The 18,420-nt window shown below is 50.2% G+C and overlaps 2 protein-coding genes across 2 annotated transcripts in view; one reads left to right on the plus strand and one right to left on the minus strand.

Annotated features, from left to right (window-relative positions):
• Ankrd13a (ankyrin repeat domain 13A) overlaps positions 1-4,880 on the plus strand; it is a 31,390-nt gene extending 26,510 nt beyond the window's left edge. Inside the window, exons 12-15 of the mRNA XM_051161721.1 lie at positions 571-678; positions 1,910-2,070; positions 3,516-3,583; positions 4,157-4,880. Of these exons, the coding sequence (XP_051017678.1) occupies positions 571-678; positions 1,910-2,070; positions 3,516-3,583; positions 4,157-4,352 (533 nt within the window). The 3' untranslated portion in view covers positions 4,353-4,880. The remainder of the gene's footprint in view (positions 1-570; positions 679-1,909; positions 2,071-3,515; positions 3,584-4,156) is intronic.
• A 4,266-nt stretch (positions 4,881-9,146) lies between these two features.
• On the minus strand, positions 9,147-11,148 carry C19H12orf76 (chromosome 19 C12orf76 homolog). Its single transcript, XM_051162159.1, has 2 exons — positions 11,016-11,148; positions 9,147-9,521 (listed from the first exon to the last, which is right to left on the minus strand). The coding sequence occupies exons 1-2, from the start codon at positions 11,146-11,148 to the stop codon at positions 9,436-9,438; spliced, it is 219 nt and encodes a 72-aa protein (XP_051018116.1). The 3' UTR covers positions 9,147-9,435.
• Positions 11,149-18,420: the final 7,272 nt, after the last annotated feature.

Here is an 18,420-nt window from a genome sequence, read left to right on the forward strand (position 1 = left end):
TCCCGAGTGCTGGGATTAAAGGTGTGTGCCACCACCACCTGGCCAAATTGGATAATTTTATTTTGAGCTTTTTGGATTACTTTTTAATATTTTGTTAATACTCTGATAATTCCGCGTGTGTGCGTGTGCGTGTGCGTGTGTGCGTGTGCGTGTGTGCGTGTGTGTGCGTGCGTGTGTGCGTGTGTGCGTGCGTGCGTGCGTGCGTGTGTGTGTGTGTGTGTGTGTGATCATGCTCATAGCCCAGCCCTCCCCTAACCCACTTTAGACCACCTGTCATCCTAGACAGTTACTGAATGAAGGCGTTTGACACTGAGATCCTGGAATGCAGACACGGTTCTGGTGCTGGACTAGTATAGACAACGCTGTTGTGGATTTTGGATGGTTGATGTTCATGGCATCTGACTCCTGTCTTGATCACTTCCTTCACTTGTGTCTGCCTCAGTCGTGGGGTGCGTGGGTGTGGGGTGCTGCTGTGATAACTGAACCTGGTGCTGACCAACCATGCTCTGCAGAGTGTTAGTAAAGGACCAGTGTTCTCAGTGAGACCTACTAATGAACGTCTCATTTCAGAAATCCCCTTGTTCCATGTTTTAAACGCACGGATCACGTTTGGAAATGTCAACGGTTGTAGCACTGCTGAAGAGAGTCCAAGTGCGGAAGGGACCCAGGCCAATGCAGGTACGGACCTAACGGGAGGGACCCAGGCCAGTGCAGGTACGGACCTAACGGGAGGGACCCAGGCCAGTGCAGGTACGGACCTAACGGGAGGGACCCAGGCCGGGGCAGGTGCAGACCTAATGGGAGGGACCCAGGCCGGTGCAGGTGCGGACCTAACGGGAGGGACCCAGGCCGGTGCAGGTGCGGACCTAACGGGAGGGACCCAGGCCGGTGCAGGTGCAGACCTAACGGGAGGGACCCAGGCCGGTGCAGGTGCAGACCTAACGGGAGGGACCCAGGCTGGGGCAGGTGCAGACCTTAAAAGTGACAAGAACTGAACACCAGGGGAAGAAGGCTATGTTCCGACCGCGTTTTCAGGCCGCTCAGTTGGCCCCGTTAGTGAGAATAATCTTCCTACTTTACGGCCACTGTGGTTCCTGCGTTGTACTTACATGCTAGTTTTCACCAAGAAAAATCAAAGAACAAAGAAAAATGGGACTCTGCTGAATTTTACCATCATAGAAAGTCTTCCTTCAATAGCAGATTGATTGTTAGTACTTTCATCTTTGGTTTCTTTTTTTTTTACATTTCATTATTTGATCTTATTTATTTGTAGACTGGGGCTGAGCCAAGAGCTTTACTTGCTAGGCGAGCTCTGCACAGCTCACTGCACCCTCAGCCCTTGGGTTTTACTGGCTTCACTCTTTTTTTTTTTTTCCTGAGGCAGGGTTTCTCTGTGTGACCTTGGCTGGCCTCAACTCACTTTGCAGTCCAGGCTGGCCTCGAACTTACAGCGATCCGCCTGCCTCTGCCTCCTGAGTGCTGGGATTATAGGCGTGCGCCACAGCGCTTTTTAATTTGAAGTGTTCTCGAGCTGAGTGCAGTGACTCCACCCGTGGTCACCACATGTGTAGGCTGAGGCGTGAGGGTCTGCTGAGTCCTTGAGTTTGAGATCAGTGTGAGCAATAATACAGTAAGATTCCCCATGTCAGGGGGGAAAAGACAGTCAAGGAGACAACCTCCGCTCCCACCCCAACACACACACACACACACACACACACACACACACACACACACACACGGAAGGCACACAGTAGTCTGAGGCAAGAGGATTATGTGTTCCTTAGCGTCAGCCTGGGATACGTTTTGAGTTTTAGGCCAGATTGAGTTAAATGGACACTCTTTCAAAAAACAAGAAAAAAACCAAAACTCAAAAGAATCATCTGAATTGACTATAACGAATGTGTTTCAGCTTCCGAGGTCACACACTTCGAGGTTGATCAGTCTGTGTTTGAAATCCCGGAATCTTACCATGTTCAGAACAATGGCAGAAGCGTGCACCTGCAAGATGAAGACTATGAAATAATGCAGTTTGCCATCCAGCAGAGCCTGCTGGAGTCCAGCCGCAGCCAGGTGGGCGGGGCCCGGTGGGCGGGGCCGGGCAGGTGGGGCCTGGTGGGCGGGGCCGGGAGGGTTGTCAGCGGAGGGCAAAGACTTGTATGTCCCGTGTTCATGTATGTTCATGTATGTCCAGTGTTCATGTATGTTCATGTATGTTCAGTGTTCATGTATGTTCAGAAGACTTGTATGTCCAGTGTTCATGCGGGTCATTTCAGAGCTGGCTGCCTGGGAGAGCCATTACATCACCCAGCTGGCATCGTTCATAAGGAGTCTTCAGACAGACTCCTTAGCGGAGGTCACCCCTGTAGCCATGGTGTAGCTTCGTAGCCTTCTAGCACTGAAGTGCTGCGCTTGTGAAGTAGCCATGTGGGCTTTCATCCCAGCTCCCAAGACAACAGTCGCGGTGGAATGCGCTTGAGGAGTCTCCTTAATGCTTTCGGCATCTCAAGCAAAATCAGAACTAAGAAAGAACATGGAGGGTGCGTGCTTGCCTCTCCAGACCCCGGCTGCTTGAATGTCCAGTGTGTGGGCTCTGCTGTCCACTGCTCCTGGCTTTACCATGCGGACAAAGAAAACGGCACCGACTGACTGTCGGCACTGTTTTTATTCCTTCTCTCCCTTTGGTCTCCTGTGGCCTGGGATGGAAAGGTGTCCTGGGAACAGTGTCCTGGGTTTTTGCTGTCCCTTTGTTGCCTCAGGGTTTCTTTTCTCCCACTGTCCATCCAGTAGGGATTTGCAGAGCATGCTGGGAATTCTTGGGTGAAACTAGAACCCGTGAGGTGTGAGCACAGTGTCCCTGCACTGTCGGGCCCCTTGCCGTCTTCACTACCCCACGACCTGTGCCTGGTGCCTGCGGAGGCCCGAGTGGTGTTGGAAGCCCTGGAGCTAGAGTTCTAGATGGTTGTGAGCTGCCGTGTGGGTGCTGGGTACTGAACCTGGGTCCTGGGAAGGCAGCCAGTGCTCTGAGCCACCTCTCCAGCTCTCTCTTTTTTGGGGGTGGGGGCTGGGGGGTGGCGGATAGGGTTATTTAGTCTTTTGGCAGCTGGATTGCTGCTTCTGGGAAGCTCTTTGTAGAAGATCCAGCCCCTGGACACAGCTCTCAGCCCTTCCTCTCCCTGTGCAAATGAGCTTAGCTTTGCTTTCCTAATAGCTATAAAAACCTTGACAACTCTTAAGTTGTGACACGGGCAGTAGCCAGTGTCCAGGGCACCGGAGGCCACAGAGTGTCTCAGTTTGTCCCTAAAGCATGGCTTGCCTCAGTTGCTTGAATGCTGTCCTAGGTTAGTGGTTCATGCTAGACTGGAACTGTGTAGGGTCTGAGGAGTTGGTGGCCCTGATGCCCTGTGCCACACAGCACTGTCAGTGACAAACTGTGAACACTGCGTATTTTGTTCTCACACTACATTTCATTTCCCTGTCTTTTTGGTGACTGTTTCTTCTACGGGTGTTTTTGTCAGGAACTTTCTGAACCAGCGTCAAATGGAGGGATCGGCCATACACACAGCTATGAGGCCCAGTATGAGAGGTAATGGCGTGCTTTTGTCAAACCTGGGTTGTCCTGGGGAACTTGATGCGTGGCCATCTGTGTGGCTAGACTGAGTAGAAGTTCTAAGGGGCTCTCTGGCTGCTTCTCTTGTGGTCAGTCATTAACCCAGCTCTGACCTGATGAGGGCACTGTGTGCTGGGCTCCCAGGTTAGGGCTGCTTGTAGCAATGCTTTGGGTAAATGTTTTCTGACTGGCTCATCTTCTGAGAATGTGTGAGTGCAGACCTGTCTGGGCAAGGATCTGCATCGTGTTGAAGATGGTGGGGAAGAGCTACGGAAACAGCTGGAAACCCCTTTAATGGAAACCTCAGTCGTTCAGCCTTTGCCTGTATGTTAGGCATGCGTGAGCGCTACAGGTCAAAACCTCAGTTTGCTTTCAAACAGACGAAGGTCTGTTCATGGCCTGGTCACAGGCACAGAACCTCCGCCTCCGCAGGGTAGGCAGCATCATGTATCGGGAGTGTTGGGGACAGTGTGCTCTCAGCCTCCATAAGAAGGAGCTGCTGCCACCGTCCCCAGGACAGGAACGACTCTCTCCCATCCTCTGCCCTAGGGCTATCCAGGAGAGCCTCCTGACCAACTTGGAAGGTCCATGCCCCGGTGCCCTCAGTGAGCCGAGCTGTTTCGATACTGACCTGCAGCTGGCCATGGAGCTGTCTGCCAAAGAGCTGGCGGAACAGGAGCTGAGGCTCCAGGAGGAAGAGGCTGAACTCCAGCAAGTCTTACAGCTGTCACTCACAGAGAAATAGACAGTGCTGTCCAGCGCTGCACAAAGCAGAGGCTCTGGGCCGCACAGAGTGCTGCGTCGGTGAGACCCGAGGGCAAAGGGCCTGCACTGCCGCAGACGGCAGCTGCTCTTTCCTTATGTAGAGGTGCAGGACCAGGGACTCCCCATCTCCACGCTGAGGGGAGGGGAGCATCGTCACCTTCCATTAGCTGTCCTGGCTTGCAGGTCACATTTTTACTACCAGCTTTAGACAGAAACGCCAAGCCCTGCAGGCTAGTAGATGCATCATAGCCACAAGTGATCGCGAGCATCACTGCCGTCAGGGTGCTTTTCCACGGGAGAGCTGCAGCCTTGGTAGAGTGGGCAAGAGCTTGAGCCCCTCCTTCCTTTTCACCAAAGAGACGGGGTGTGCTGACCCCCTCATCTCCCCTTCCTGTGGGGTCCCCACAGTATTGCCATTACTCCTCCCGTCCCCACCTTCCTCCAGGCCTTTCGCCCCAGCTAAGAGGATATGTACAGGATCTATTTTAGATTATAGCTAACTATTTGCATCAAACTATACAGATGACCACGGATGTCGCCTTAGCCTTAAAAATTACTAATAGTTTTAAGCTGCCTCACTCTACGCACCGAGGACCTGATTTGAATCCGTAAGGGCAGCTCCCTCCAGGCGGAACCGAAGGCAGCTAATCCTGTCCTTGGAGGAGCAGCTAGGGGAATCCATGGCTGGTTCTCAGAGCAGGCAAGCTGGCCAGCCCGCGGGAACAGCGGAGAGCCTAGCACCACGTCCCTGCTCCCTCGAAGGATACCCAGCCTGGAGAGCCGGCTGTATGGCCTTAGAGAGGACAGGACACACTTGAAACCAGAAAGGCGCTAACACGGACTGGAGGCTCTTCATCCAAAAGGGAAAAGTGAGGACTCCACGTTGCTTTTTAGAGTTCAAATCAACATCTTTCTGGATAAATATATTTTTTAACAGAATCTTTTTATTATTTTTAAAAGATATAAAGCTGACTACTCCCATCAGTAGCAATACAAGGTTATACATTTTAACCACTTTCTCAGGCCTTCTTTGGATACCTTTAGTAGTTAACTATTTTGTCTAATCCCCCCCCCCCTGTAAATACCTACTGCATAACGGACTGACCCTGGGGAGTGCAGCCAAGGGCCCCTTGCACCTCTCATCTGTGCAGGCATTCACCCCACAGGTTGTGCTGATCACGTAGCGAACAGCACCTTCCTCTGTCTGTTTCCTGTTAGGCTTCCTTTGGGAATTGGAAGAGAACCAATCCACCGTTCCCAGGAATGTCTGTTTGATAACAGTGTTGCCAGTAAAATGTTCTTAGACATAAAGAATTGTGACTTTGTTTTTGTGTTTTGGAGACAGGGTTTCTATGTGTAACAGCCCTGGCTGTCCTGGACTCCCATTGTAGACCAGCCTGCCTCTGCCTGAGTGCTGGGATTAAAGGCGTGGGCCACCACGCCCAGCTAAGAATTGTGATCTTAATTCCTCATAGCCACCTGCCTTTTTCTGTCATGGTCCGACCAAAACTCTTTCCTGCACATAAGTCATCACATCACAAATGTGGGCATCACATTTGTTTCCTACTCGGCTTGGTGGTCTGTTCACATTGTTTGCCAGGAGCAAACACTGGCGAGAATGACTGCGGTCTGTCCGCACTGACTCACTAAGGGGATCCCAGGCGGCTCCCGTGTCTGCGCCCATTGCTCTGTGTTCCTCAAGTCGGACTGGGTCCCCAGGAAGTCACGTGAAAAGGGACTTAAAAAGCACTGCATCTACGTGTTGAGCTTTTCCCATGTGTTCTTTCTTAAATCGCAAATAAATACACTTCCTTAGAGGGTGCTCACAGTTCTGCCCGCCTGAGCCCTGCCTCGTCTGCAGTGTGTCTTCCAGTGACTTCCTGCTCACGGTGCCTGGCACCACCACCCCAGGCCTCCTGCCCAGGGCACGGTCAGCACTTCATCCAGTTCTGGGCCACTTGGATCCTCTCCGAGTGCCTCCTGGAAGTGGGGTACCCTCTAGAAGAAAAGGCAGACCAACACCCACACTGCTGATGGATCGAACAGACTCACTCCTCAACGGCACAGTGCTGGGGTTGGGGTGGGGTGGTGGTGGCTATTTTCAAGGCATTCTGGTGAAAGTCTGGGCCTTAAAACAGGCGGTGGCTGAGTAATGATGTCAGGATTCTAGAAGTGGGGCTTGGTGCTCTCGGGATCCGAGAAGAGCAGCTCCCTTGGGGGTGAGCAGTACTTGAGCCACAAGAACATTGTGCGCATCCCCTTTGAAGGTTCATGGGTGTGCCATGGATTACTTAATGAGTTAGCTGACACTGGGGCGTTCTGCCCGGAAGCACTGCTGTGCCCAGCCTGTTCCAGTCTTGTCACACGGCATGAAGAAGTGTGAGGGGAAAGCTGGCCTGAGTAACGACAGGAACGTGTTAGCAGCAGCTTGGGCTCAGGCTGCTCCTGACCGGCGGCCAGTGAGTGATGGAGGCCCAAGTGCTGCCTATACCAGTGTAGAAATAGCTGTGGGTTTAAGACCGAAGTCCAAGCCGGGCGTGGTGGCACACACCTTTAATCCCAGCATTCAGGGAGGCAGAGGCAGGTGGATCGCTGTGAGTTTGAGGTCAGCCTGGTTTACAAAGTGAGTCCAGGACAGCCAAAGCTACTCAGAGAAACCCTGTCTTTAAAAAAAACAAAAACAAAACCGACTTTAGTCCAGGTAGAAACCATGTGACTGCTTACTGCGCCAGACCCCAAGCAGCACCAGGAGACAAATTCAATGTAAAGAGACATGTGTTTCACCTGTAATCCCAGCACTTGGGAGGCAGATCCCAGAGTTCAAGGCCAGCCTGGTCTACAGAGCCTGTTCCAGGACAGCCAAGGATACATGGAGAAACCGTCTCTGGGGAAAAAAAAAAAAAAAATTAAAGAAAGAAAAGGAAAAAGGTGTTTGCAAACAGCACCTGTGTTTGGTCTGTCACCTGTTCAGCTGCTACACAGGTAATATCGGGGGACAGCTTGGCTGAGTCTGATGACCTTCACTCCTTGCATTGAAAAAGGGTCCATCTGTAGCCCTGGCTGGCCAGGAGCTCCTCAGAGGCACCCACTTCTGCCTTGGAGTGCTGGGATTAAAGGTGTGCACTACCACCAGGCCTGGCAATTTCTGTTTTTTTTTAATTTACTTTTTATCACGGGAGTGTCTGAGGAGGAAGCGTGTGCACATGAGTGTGCCGCCCTCAGGCAGGGGCCCCTAGAGCTGGAGTTACAGGTGGGTGTGGCATGCCTCATGTAGGTGCTGGAATCAAACTCGGGCCCTCTGGAAGAGCAGTGCATGCTCTTAACAGCTGAGTCATCTCTCCAGATGACTTGGAACCTCTTGGAAGGGCGGCCTGTGACAATGTCTCCTACATTTCAGCATGCCCTGTCACTGCGACTTCAGGGTGCTGGCACTGCTGTGCTGAGAACAGAAACACAGGCCTGCTCTCCACCCCCCACCCTGCCGGCCTGAGCATCTGTGACTTAAGCCTTACTACTCCATGTAACGTGCTTAAATCCCACTGCACAGGCCAGACACACACACACACACACACACACAACCTTATGTTGACATTTTCTTTCTTCCTTTTTATATTCAATTTTTCTTTTTTTTTAAATTAATTTATTCTTGTTACATCTCAATGTTTATCCCATCCCTTGTATCCTCCCATTCCTCCCTCTCCCCCCCCCCCCCATTCAATTTTTCTTAAAGGATTTTGTGTACATGAGTGTTTGCCTTTGTGGAGGTCTGAGCACCAGATGTGTACTTGGTGCCCACGAGTGGTCAGAAGGCATCAGACCCTCTGAACTAGAGTTCCAGGTAGGTGGAGGTCACCATGTGGGTGCTGGGAACCAAGCCTGGGTTCTCTACAAAAGCAACAAACCAAGTGAACCATCCAGACAGCACACCCTGCACTAAGCACTTGGGAAGATAATGAGGAATAAAACAGCGGACTGGATTCCTCTTTAATTGACATTTTAATGGCTCAGTGTTACCAGGTTGCAGATGAGACCCCAACAGTTACAGTGCTTCTTATCAGTTAATTCACATCAGTGCAGGTTGTTAAACAAAACAAGGACAGTGCTATGCAGAGGGGGAAATACACGCATTACAACTTTATAACAAAATTAATTCTAGCAGCTTTAAAATAAATAACCACTCTCTAACAGTGGAAGTATCAACAGGGAAAATCTGGTTCAGCAGCAGCACATGAAAGCTCAGAGTCTTGTCAACACAGCAGGCTGCACATGATCCAGCCTTCTATACCAGGGAGAAAAGGTTCCCATCTGGGAGGCCACGGCCGAGAGGGACATCGATGTGTCTGACTCAGGTGGAGCTGTTCCTCTGACAGACAAGTCCAGTCCAACCCAGAGCCTCCCCGGCTGAGGGGGCACACGACTACAGACCTAGGATGCAACTGTGGCTCAGCGCCAATGCAGCAAGGAATGATGGGCAAGCACCCCACAATCAGCACCGGCTTTGGGGCCAGGGTATTGTAGGGGGCAATTCAGTAGAGCGAAAATGTGGTGTTTGCTTTTCTTTTTACTTACATTCCTGTGTGGAGGTCAGAGAACAACCCATGGAGTCGGTTCTCCCCTCCTAGCAGGTGAGTTTCAAGAATCAAAGCCAGGCTTCACCTGCTGAGCCCTCCTGCTGCCCCCGTGTGTGACTGACGCACTGTGACAGAATGGTTGGCCGCTCGCTACGCTGTCTTCTTACAACTTCAAGCATTAGTGATTATTAGTGATTATTCCTCTTGGTGGCTCTTCTGGACACCTTGCAGTGGACGAGTCTTCACAGGGAACCTTGGAGCTTCAGGCTTCACTTTTAACCAGTACAGCCAAACAAAAACAAACACTACGCCACCGACTCAGGAGCAATGACTGATGTTGGGGAAACAGCCACTGCCAGACACTTTTCTAAACCCTGTAGCATTTTCCACCCGCTCGGATCAAAGGTCACTTCCCAGAAACACTGATTTCATGTCTCCACGCAACACAACTTATCCTGTCCCAGAAACTTGCAGGACGTTCCTATGTGGCTATCACCGACGACGAACGGGCTTGTAGACACAAAATGCCATAAGGATGACGGTCACCAGCAGGATGCTAAAAATGGTTCCCATCAACACTGCAAAAGGAAAACAGGTTACCTCGAGGCGGCTCCACTAAAAGTCAGTGTGTTTCCAACTGCTACTGCACCGACGGTGTTTACTGCACTGGGTACCAGGAACCAGCCATAGACAGGCACTTACTCCAGTCACCCCACAGATACGGGAAGGTAAGTGAGTGTGCGTCCCGGGAGGAACCGCAATACAGTATGAGAGGGTGGGCAACAGCGGGCGGGGTGGGCAGGCTAGGGCAGTCCCAGGGGTCAGCAAAGCAAGGGCCTTGAGGCCAGAACGAGCCCAGCGAGCAGAAAAGCATCATGGGAACCATGCTGAGAAGCAGCTGGCAAAGGGTTGTGTATGCGTGTGGCGCAGGCATGTGGGTGGACAAGTATATACCCTGTGCACACGTATGCGGGGCCAACACGGGACGTCAGGTACTAAGTATAAAGAAAGGCCTTTGGAAGGCTGCAGGCAAAGACTGATCTAATTAGCTGGGAAAACAGATCCTCTAGCTCTGTTCCGAGAAGAAGCATCTCCTCCTTATGGGAGATGACAGGATCAGGGAGCCCTACTTCATCTTTAAAACTTTAAGACATGCCAAACAAGCCAGTCTGGTGCTAGCTGAACCCGGACAAGGACCTCATCGCCAAAGCAGCAATAACTTCACAACCCTGCTTTCAAACAAACAAACAAACAAACCCTTTTGTTTTTGTTTGTCTAAGGTGTCAGGAGTATCCAGGCTGACAAAACCAGCTCTCAAGGATTAGGCTGGAGACCCGTGAGAACTTAGTGGGACGTTAGACAGATACAAAGTTAGTGGTCAAGCCACGGGAGAAGCCAAGCAGATTGAAAGACAATTCAGAAACGATACCACGCGGCCGCGCACTTCACAGAGACGCAGATGTACTAATGAGGAGAGAAGGGACGGCTGAAGCAGGACAGATTCACTCTGAGGGTTGCCCAGCTAAACACCGGGGCTCCTTTCGAGGTCACGCACTCCCGTTTGTATTTAGGTGTACGTAACAGATATTTCCCCCAGAGTTGTTTCAAGCCCCCAACAAATCCCAGATTCAAGTATTGGCATTGACCACTTCCTACCGGAATATCCCTGAGCTCTGGGCTTCATTTTCCTTTTCTGTAAAAGAGAGTTGAAAGCCCTACGTTTCTCACAGCTTACACCGAGGCCCAGAAAGAATACATGTAAACAGCGCTGGGCACAACAGCTGGCATGCAGGAAACGCCATCACTGAGAACGGGCCTATTTAAAAGGAAGAGGGGTGCTGGGTGAGCCCTGCCGCCTAGCCTGGGTACACAGAGCGAGGCCGCAGCGCAGGAACTCAGGCCTCCAGCTTCCAGCAGGTGCGGCCAGCACACACACGGAGCCGGCGCTGGCTCCCAAGGTTGAAGCTGGGAGCTGACGGCAAGAAGACCTGCTTCGCGAGGACCGCGGGGCCAGGCAGCTCCCGCCCCCCGCGCCCCGGTCTGGCTGCTAGCGCGCGCCCCGCCCCGCTCACCCAGGTTCTGCCCACGCAGCACCGCGTAGGGGCGGCTCCGCTCCGGCGGCGTCCCGGGGCTCGGGGCCTCGGCCCGCCCCAGCAGGAGGCTGCCGAGCGCAGCGCACAGGCGCAGCCATCCCGCACGCAGCATCTCCCGAGCCTGCACCGCACGGACGGTGCGGACGCCGCTTCCGCCTCAAGCCCCGCCCTTAAACGCACCCTTTCCGCGGACGTCCCGCTCCGCTCGCGTGGTTGCCGTGGAAACTAGACGCGGCTGGCGGAGGAGGGGCAGGGGACCGGACGCGGTTCTGCCAATGCCAAATGGTCCGGGCTTAAAACTCCACCCCGGCCACCTTCCGCGGGGACCAGCGTTCCGCCCAGAACGTTCCGCTGTGGCAAGCGCTCGCGGCAACCTTCCTTGTGGAAGGCTTTGCTTTACAAACCCATGCATTTTCGTTTTAAATCGCCACCGTAGTCCCCCCTAACCCTAACCCTAACCCTAACCCTGAGAAACAGACACCGTATTCCCATTTTACACACGCCCTCTCAAGGATCCCGTATCCTGAACATCTTTTTCTAAAATTGAAGCCTCTCCCTCTCTCAAAACAAACTCACCCTACCCAACCGCATTAAACCTATCACCATTTGACAAATGTAACGCTTATTTTCCTATTTAAGTAAACAACAAAAACAAAAATACAAAAATGCAGCTGAGCAATGGTGACCCACGACTTAAATCCCAGCACCCAGGAGGCACATCTCTGTGAGTTTGAGGCCAAGAAGAAGAAACGCCAAGATGGCTGTAAACGCAATTTTCACGGAAAGATCGGCCGTGACTGGTACAAACACCCCCTTTTCTGGCTGCATAAGCAGGCTGATCAGCTCACTGGGAGACACTCCCCTGTGTGCGCCTTCCTGGGTGTCCCAGGATTAGGTGTAGTAAAACGCTTTTCTCCGTGGCCTTTTGTGTTTGTGCATCCATGCCTGCTTTTGATATTCTCGTTCATAGAGTGGGCTGAGCCAGTAACATGCAGAAGAGGCCAAGCCAGTGGAAGCTGAGTGTCCACAGAAGCAGGAGACTCTCAGGGCAGAGGTTAGAGAGGCGGGCAGAGCACCAGCTGCGCTGCAGGGAAGCACTATCAGGATTCCTGTTACCCACGTTAAGCTGGAGTGGGCAGAGTGGCCCACCTGTGTCCTGGAACTCTGCTCCAGAGAAGACAGGGTCAGAACAAGCTGACTTATGAGCTCTGGGTTCAACTGAGATCTCCTGCCTCGATATATAAGGCACCTTCATACCTTCAGCGTCCATAGAGGCCAGAAGCTGGCATTGGGTACTCTGGTACTGGAGTTACAGATGTTTGCTAGTCACCATGTAGATGCTGGGAACTGAACCTGGGTCCTCTGGAAGAGCAGCCGGTGCTCTTAGCCACTGAGCCATCTCTCCAGCACCGTGTGTGTGTGTGTGTGTGTGTGTGTGTGTGTGTGTGTGTGTGTGTGTGTGTGTGTGTGTGTGTGTGTGTGTGTGTGTGTGTGTGTGTGTGTGTGTGTGTGTGTGTGTGTGTGTGTGTGTGTGTGTGCTATATAAGTGCAGTGTCTGTGGAGGCCACTAGAGGCGCTCGTGTGTGTGCTCTGTATAAGTGCAGTGCCTGTGGAGGCCACTAGAGGCGCTGTATATCTTCTAGAAGCTAGAGTTACAAGGGGTCTTGACATATCTTCTGAGATCCTTCTCCACCCCCTAAAACCACTGTCCTTTATACTAACTGATTTTTTAAAGTAGACTATAAATATAGTATAGAAATCACTCTTGTCAATTTGAAATTCAAAAGTACGATGGTGGTGGACACAGACTCTGCTCCCTTTCCTTTGAGTCTTCCTACCCAGGATGTTCACACAGTCTTGCCCCAAGAGCATACATACCATCCAGTGGCCAATTAGCATCTTCAGTCTCTTTGGCTGCAATGACAGGTTCAGGACCTGAGTTAGACCAATGAATTATAGGCAGCTCTCTGTCCATCCAGGCTCTTGAGGAAAGTGATCATTTTTTTTTTTTTTTTTTACTACTATTACTGCTACTGCTACTGCTACTACTGAGTGTCTCTCCAACAGTCCTGTCCTGGAACTCACTATGTAAACCAGGCTAGCCTCAAATTCATAGAGTTCTACCTGCCTCTGCCTCCTGAGTGCTGGGATTAAAGGCATGTACCACCCTTAAATAACTCTTTTTGTGGTTTGTAGTAATCTTTTTTTTTTTTTTTAAGATTTATTTCTTTATTAAGTATACAGTGTTTTGCCTGCATGTGCCTCTGCAGGCCAGAAGAAGGCACCAAATTTCATCATAGATGGCAGTGAGCCACCATGTGGTTGCTGGGAATTGAACTCAGGACCTTTGGAAGAGCAGGTGGTGCCCTTAACCTCTGAGCCATCTCTCCAGCCCCGTAGCAATCTTTTAAAACTACCAGACCACAGCTGGGTGGTGGTAACTCACACCTTTAGTGCCAGAACTCAGAAGGCAGAGGCAGGCAGATCTCTTTGAGTTCGAGGCCAGCCTGGTCTATACCATGAGCTCCAGGACAGCCAGGGCTACATGGAGGAGCCCTGTCTTGAAAATCCAAGCCAAACAAACAGAGCCCCCAAACCTACCAGGACACACACACGAATCCAGTCACAGAACAGCCACGTTCTGTGGCCACTCGTCTTGACATTGATCACCAAGAAAAGACAAAGCAATGCCTGCCCCTCCCCAGACACACAAACGAGGAGGCCAGGGTAGCAACAAACAAGCCAAAAAGCAGGAAGAGGACAGCTGCGACTGATGTGAGAAGGCGGCAGATTTCTTCAAAAGTTGACACAGTGGACAAACCCTGTGCTGTATTAAGAAGAAAACAAAAGGGCTGGAGTGATGGCTCAGTGGTTAAGAGCACTGACTGCTCTTCCAGAGGTCCCGAGTTCAATTCCCAGCACCCACATGGTGGCTCACAGCCATCTATAATGTGATCTCATGTCTTCTTCTGGTCTGCAGGGGTATAAGCAGGCAAAGCACTGTATACATAAATAAATAAATATTAAAAAAGAAAGAAAGAAAGAAAACAAAGCTTATAAAAGACACTGCGCTGATCCGAAGTCACAGACTGTCACCTCGCTTGAGCTCTCCATCCTTTGTGGCACAGGTGCCTAGACACGTGACCCTTCAGCAAGCTAGCACTACCACCTCACTATCCTGGAGTGACCTTGGCCATGAACTCACCGACGGCAGGTGCATCCTTTCTGCCGCTCGGGCCCAGTTCTCCAGGGATGCAGCAGGACTGGTTTTCAAATTCTTCCTCAGCAGGCACAGCTCGAGTCCTGACGTTGGTTCTAGGAAAGAAACGCACAGAACCCCTCAATCTGCAGTTTTTTTCCATGCTAATAATAGCTCAAGTGTTATGCCAGGGAAATTTGAGTTTTGTTTTTTTGTCTTGTTTTGTTTTGTTTTCGTTTCTCTTCGTGTGCCTTGGTGTTTTGCCAGCATGTGTGAGGGGCTTGGGTGCCCTAGAACAAGAGTTACAGTTGTGAGCTGTTGTGTGGGTGCTGGGAATGGAACCTAGGTCCTTTGGGAGAGCCGGCAGCACTTTTAGCCCCTGGGCCATTTCTCCAGCGCCCAAAACAAGAGGTTTCTAACCTCCCTTAACCATCAAGCTTTATCACACATCCTTAACCAAGTCGGGGTTTTATCTAATTATAACAGATTAAGAGGGTAAGTTCTGGAGAATTTCTCCGAATGGTATAATCTTGGTAAAACCCTTAACCCTTGACAGTGCTTTATTTTTTTTTCCCATACGAAGATTAAATCACCACTTTATTTTAGATCCGACTAACGATGGTATCACAGGGTCATTTACATTTGCTCGAGATTTTATTTCTACTTTATGTGTATGAGTGTTTTGCTTGAATGTATGTCTGTGCATTGCATTTGTGTGGTGTCCTCAGAGGGCATCCAGCTCCCTGGGACCGGAGTTACAGATGGTTGTGAGCCACCCTGTGGGTGCTGGGAATGAAACCGGATAGATCCTCTGGAACGGCAGCCGGTTCTCATAACCGCTGAGCCATCCGGGGTGGTTTGAAAGAGTATGGCCCCCATAGGCTCGTGTTTGAATGTTTCCTCTCCAGCTGGTGGTCGGGTATGACCTGGTTGGAGGTGTGTCACTGGGGTTGGGCTTTGAGGTCTCGAAAGCCCAAGCCAGGCCCTCTCTTGGCTCTCTTCCTTCTGACTGTCGGTCGGGATGTAAGCTCTCTGCTTCTTCTTCAGTGGCAAGCATGCCACCATACTCTCTACTTAGTGATGGTCATGGACTGAACCTCTGAAACTCTAAGCAAGACCCCCACCCCTCCATCCTCCCCCCCCCCCGCAATTAAATACTTTGGTTTTAAAGTTGCCTTGGTCATGGTGTCTCCTTACAGCGACACAACAGTGACTGAAACACCACCTCTCCGACCCACAAGGATATATCCGTAAGGATCCGGGCTGGCAAGCAGGACTGCTAGTGCCTTCCTCTCTTAAATCCCCTCTGAGCCTCCTGTCTACTGGGATCTTCACCACTTTGTTGTCAACTTCCAAGCTGTTGTAACTTGTTCAAGCCCTACAGCCCCTCCCGTGAGGCCTAGGTTAGTTCCCAGCATAACTGTGGTTCCTCAGTCAATACCTGCTGTTGCCTTTAGCAAATCAGAAGTCATTTTTTTCTCCAAGTCTCCATTTTGATCGTAAGGCAAAATTAAGTTCCGGCTCTCTCAGGCTCTGCCTGCCTGGGAGCTTGAACAGCATTTTACTCACAGTTCCGGCCTTGTTGAACATTCTGCTTGAATTAATCATTCATGTTCCACTTAAACAAAACCACAATGCCCTGCTGCTATGTTCCTTTCTCTCAGAATGGTGGGGAACTGAAGTGCCCCCAAGCCTATGTCCTAGCCAATCAGATTGAAACACTTTGTCTAGTCACCTGGACATTGTGCTCAGAACAGAATCAATCATTCTTGTGTTTAGCTAATCAAAATGACGTGACCCTGCTCCCTCCCCTTGCCCGGTACCCCACACCCCACACTACTTCCTACCTAATTATCTGGCTGTTACCTGGTTACAGTTTTCCAGTAAGAAGCCTGCTCCTGAGTCCACTGTGCCCCTGGCCGTGGTCCGTCTTGGGGTGTGGCCTGCTAATAAACCATCAACATCTCACTGAGATTGGTGTGGCAGTTCTTGAGTGTGATCCTGCGCCTCTGGTAACTCATCAAATAGTATATAGCACAGCTTGATTTCCACCCTTTAGACAAGGGGTGCGTTCCTTCTCCAACCTAAAACAGCTTACACGTTGTCTTCTTGAGTGAGAGTATTGGTGTGTAGCCCAGGCTAGTGTCAATTTTCCCGTCTCAGCCTTCTGTATGCTACAGTCACAGCTGTGTACCACTAGGCATCTCTCTCTCTCTCTCTCTCTTTCTCTCTCTCTCTGTGTCTGTCTCTCTGTCTCTCTGTCTGTCTCTGTCTGTGTCTCTCTCTCTGTCTGTGTCTCTCTCTCTCTCTCTCTCTCTCTCTCTCACACACACACACACACACACACACACACACACACACACACAGAGAGAGAGAGAGAGAGAGAAAGAGAGAGAGAGAGAGAGATGTTTAATCAGAATCAAATTTAAACTTTTTATCTAAAAATACCTAGTCAGAAATAGTGCTGGCATGTTTTACATTTCAAAATGGGGGAAAAGCCTTTTTTAATTCAACATGTTAATATTATACCCTTTAGCTTCTTCCTCATTAAAAAAAAAAAGTATTTAGAGTTGGGCCTGGTGACTCAGTTCCCCAGGGGGCCAACAGCTGACACAGGAGCTCAGGTTCAAGGTGTGCCACGTTCAAAGCCATGCTGGGAACTTGGTGAGACGTTGCTCAAAATTTATTTTTTAAGGGGAGAAGGTTGCGAGAGCTGGGGATATGCCATGGTGGTACAATATTTTTCTCCCCCAACATGTATGAGGTCCCAAGTTCAATCCCCAGTACAAAAACAAAAATCAAAACAATATAAACCAAGCAGAGGGTGTGTCATTTTTACCTTACCTAGCTCATTTGAATAAATACAGAATAATAACATGTCCAGGCTCTAAGTTTTGAAGTGTGTTGTTACAGGACACACTAAGGCACATGACATGAGCCTGTCTACAGAGCATTATGACGGCAGCACTGTGCTGTGCAGGTGCACCATGAATTGTCCCTGACGGTCTGTCACCGCTGTGACAGTGCACATCTGGGTCTCTAATCGAAATGTCCCCGGCTGGGTGCTCCACACCCACACCCACACTCTCAGGTTAACAACGCCCAGACTTCTCTGAGATGACAAACTTTGGAGGTGCATTTGCAGTTTTGTGGGTGCAGCATTCTTAAATAGATGGGCTCTACTTCACAAAATGCATTTTCTTCCCCTGTAGTCACTATTCCCACCGCATTTCTGTACTGATTTTTAAATATTTCTTTGAACACTTGATTTTTTTATTCTCTCAAATTGGTTTTCTTAAGTATTTTTCTAAATTTGGAAAAATTATACATTTTTTTTCCTTTTTTTTTAAGATTGTTATGTGCATTGGCGTTTTACTGCTTGGACATCTATGAGAGTGCCAGATCTCCTGGAACTGGAGGTACAGTTGTGAGCTGCCATGTAGGCCCTTTGGAAGAGCAACCAGTGCTTTTTAAACACTGAGCAAACTCTTGAGCCCCAAACTATCCCTTTTTAAGGTCTTAGAGTTCTTTTTATTTTCTTATGTATAAAGACGAGCATGTTCCCTCTTGATGGGTCGTCAAGAATAATCCATTCAAGGAAGGTCGCTTAGTCCAAATTAAAACCTATGTCCTAAATCAGACTTGGTGGTGCACACCTTTAGTCCCAGCTCTCGGGAGGCAGAGGCAGGAGGATCCCTGTGAGTTCAAGTTCATCCTGGTTTACAAAGAGAGTTCCAAGACAGCCAAAGGTGTTACACAGAGAAACCCTGTCTCGGAAAACAAAGACAACACTATGCCCTTCTTGGACAGACTGAGACACTGCTGCACGTGTTCTGCCTGTATTTTGAGGTTAGATCACGGCACTGATCAGATGGGGACCATGGGTGGACTCCAGTAGAGATGCTGGTGACCCATCTTCCCTTCAGATGGCACACGAGGGAAAGGAACCACACATTTCTTTCTTTTTTTTTTTTTTTAGATTTATTTATTTATCACATATATACAGTGTTTTTGCCTGCATGTACACCACAAGAGGGCACCAGATCACATTATAGATGGCTGTGAGCCACCATGTGGTTGCTGGGAATTGAACTCAGGACCCCTGGAAGAGCTGTTAGTTCTCTTAACCTCTGAGCTATCTCTCCAGCCCCGAACCACACATTTCTTTTTCTTTTATCATAAAGC

Source organism: Acomys russatus, chromosome 19 (genome assembly GCF_903995435.1).
Source record: "Acomys russatus chromosome 19, mAcoRus1.1, whole genome shotgun sequence".
Taxonomy (NCBI): Eukaryota; Metazoa; Chordata; class Mammalia; order Rodentia; family Muridae; genus Acomys; species Acomys russatus.

Bases quoted from the DNA above. Each gene is read 5' to 3' on its own strand.
- C19H12orf76 (XM_051162159.1), bottom strand. From the start codon at position 11,148: ATGCTGCGTGCGGGATGGCTGCGCCTGTGCGCTGCGCTCGGCAGCCTC. The intron at 9,522-11,015 runs GTGAGCGGGGCG...TTCCTTTTGCAG, and splicing joins GCTGCGTGGGCAGAACCTGG to TGTTGATGGGAACCATTTTT.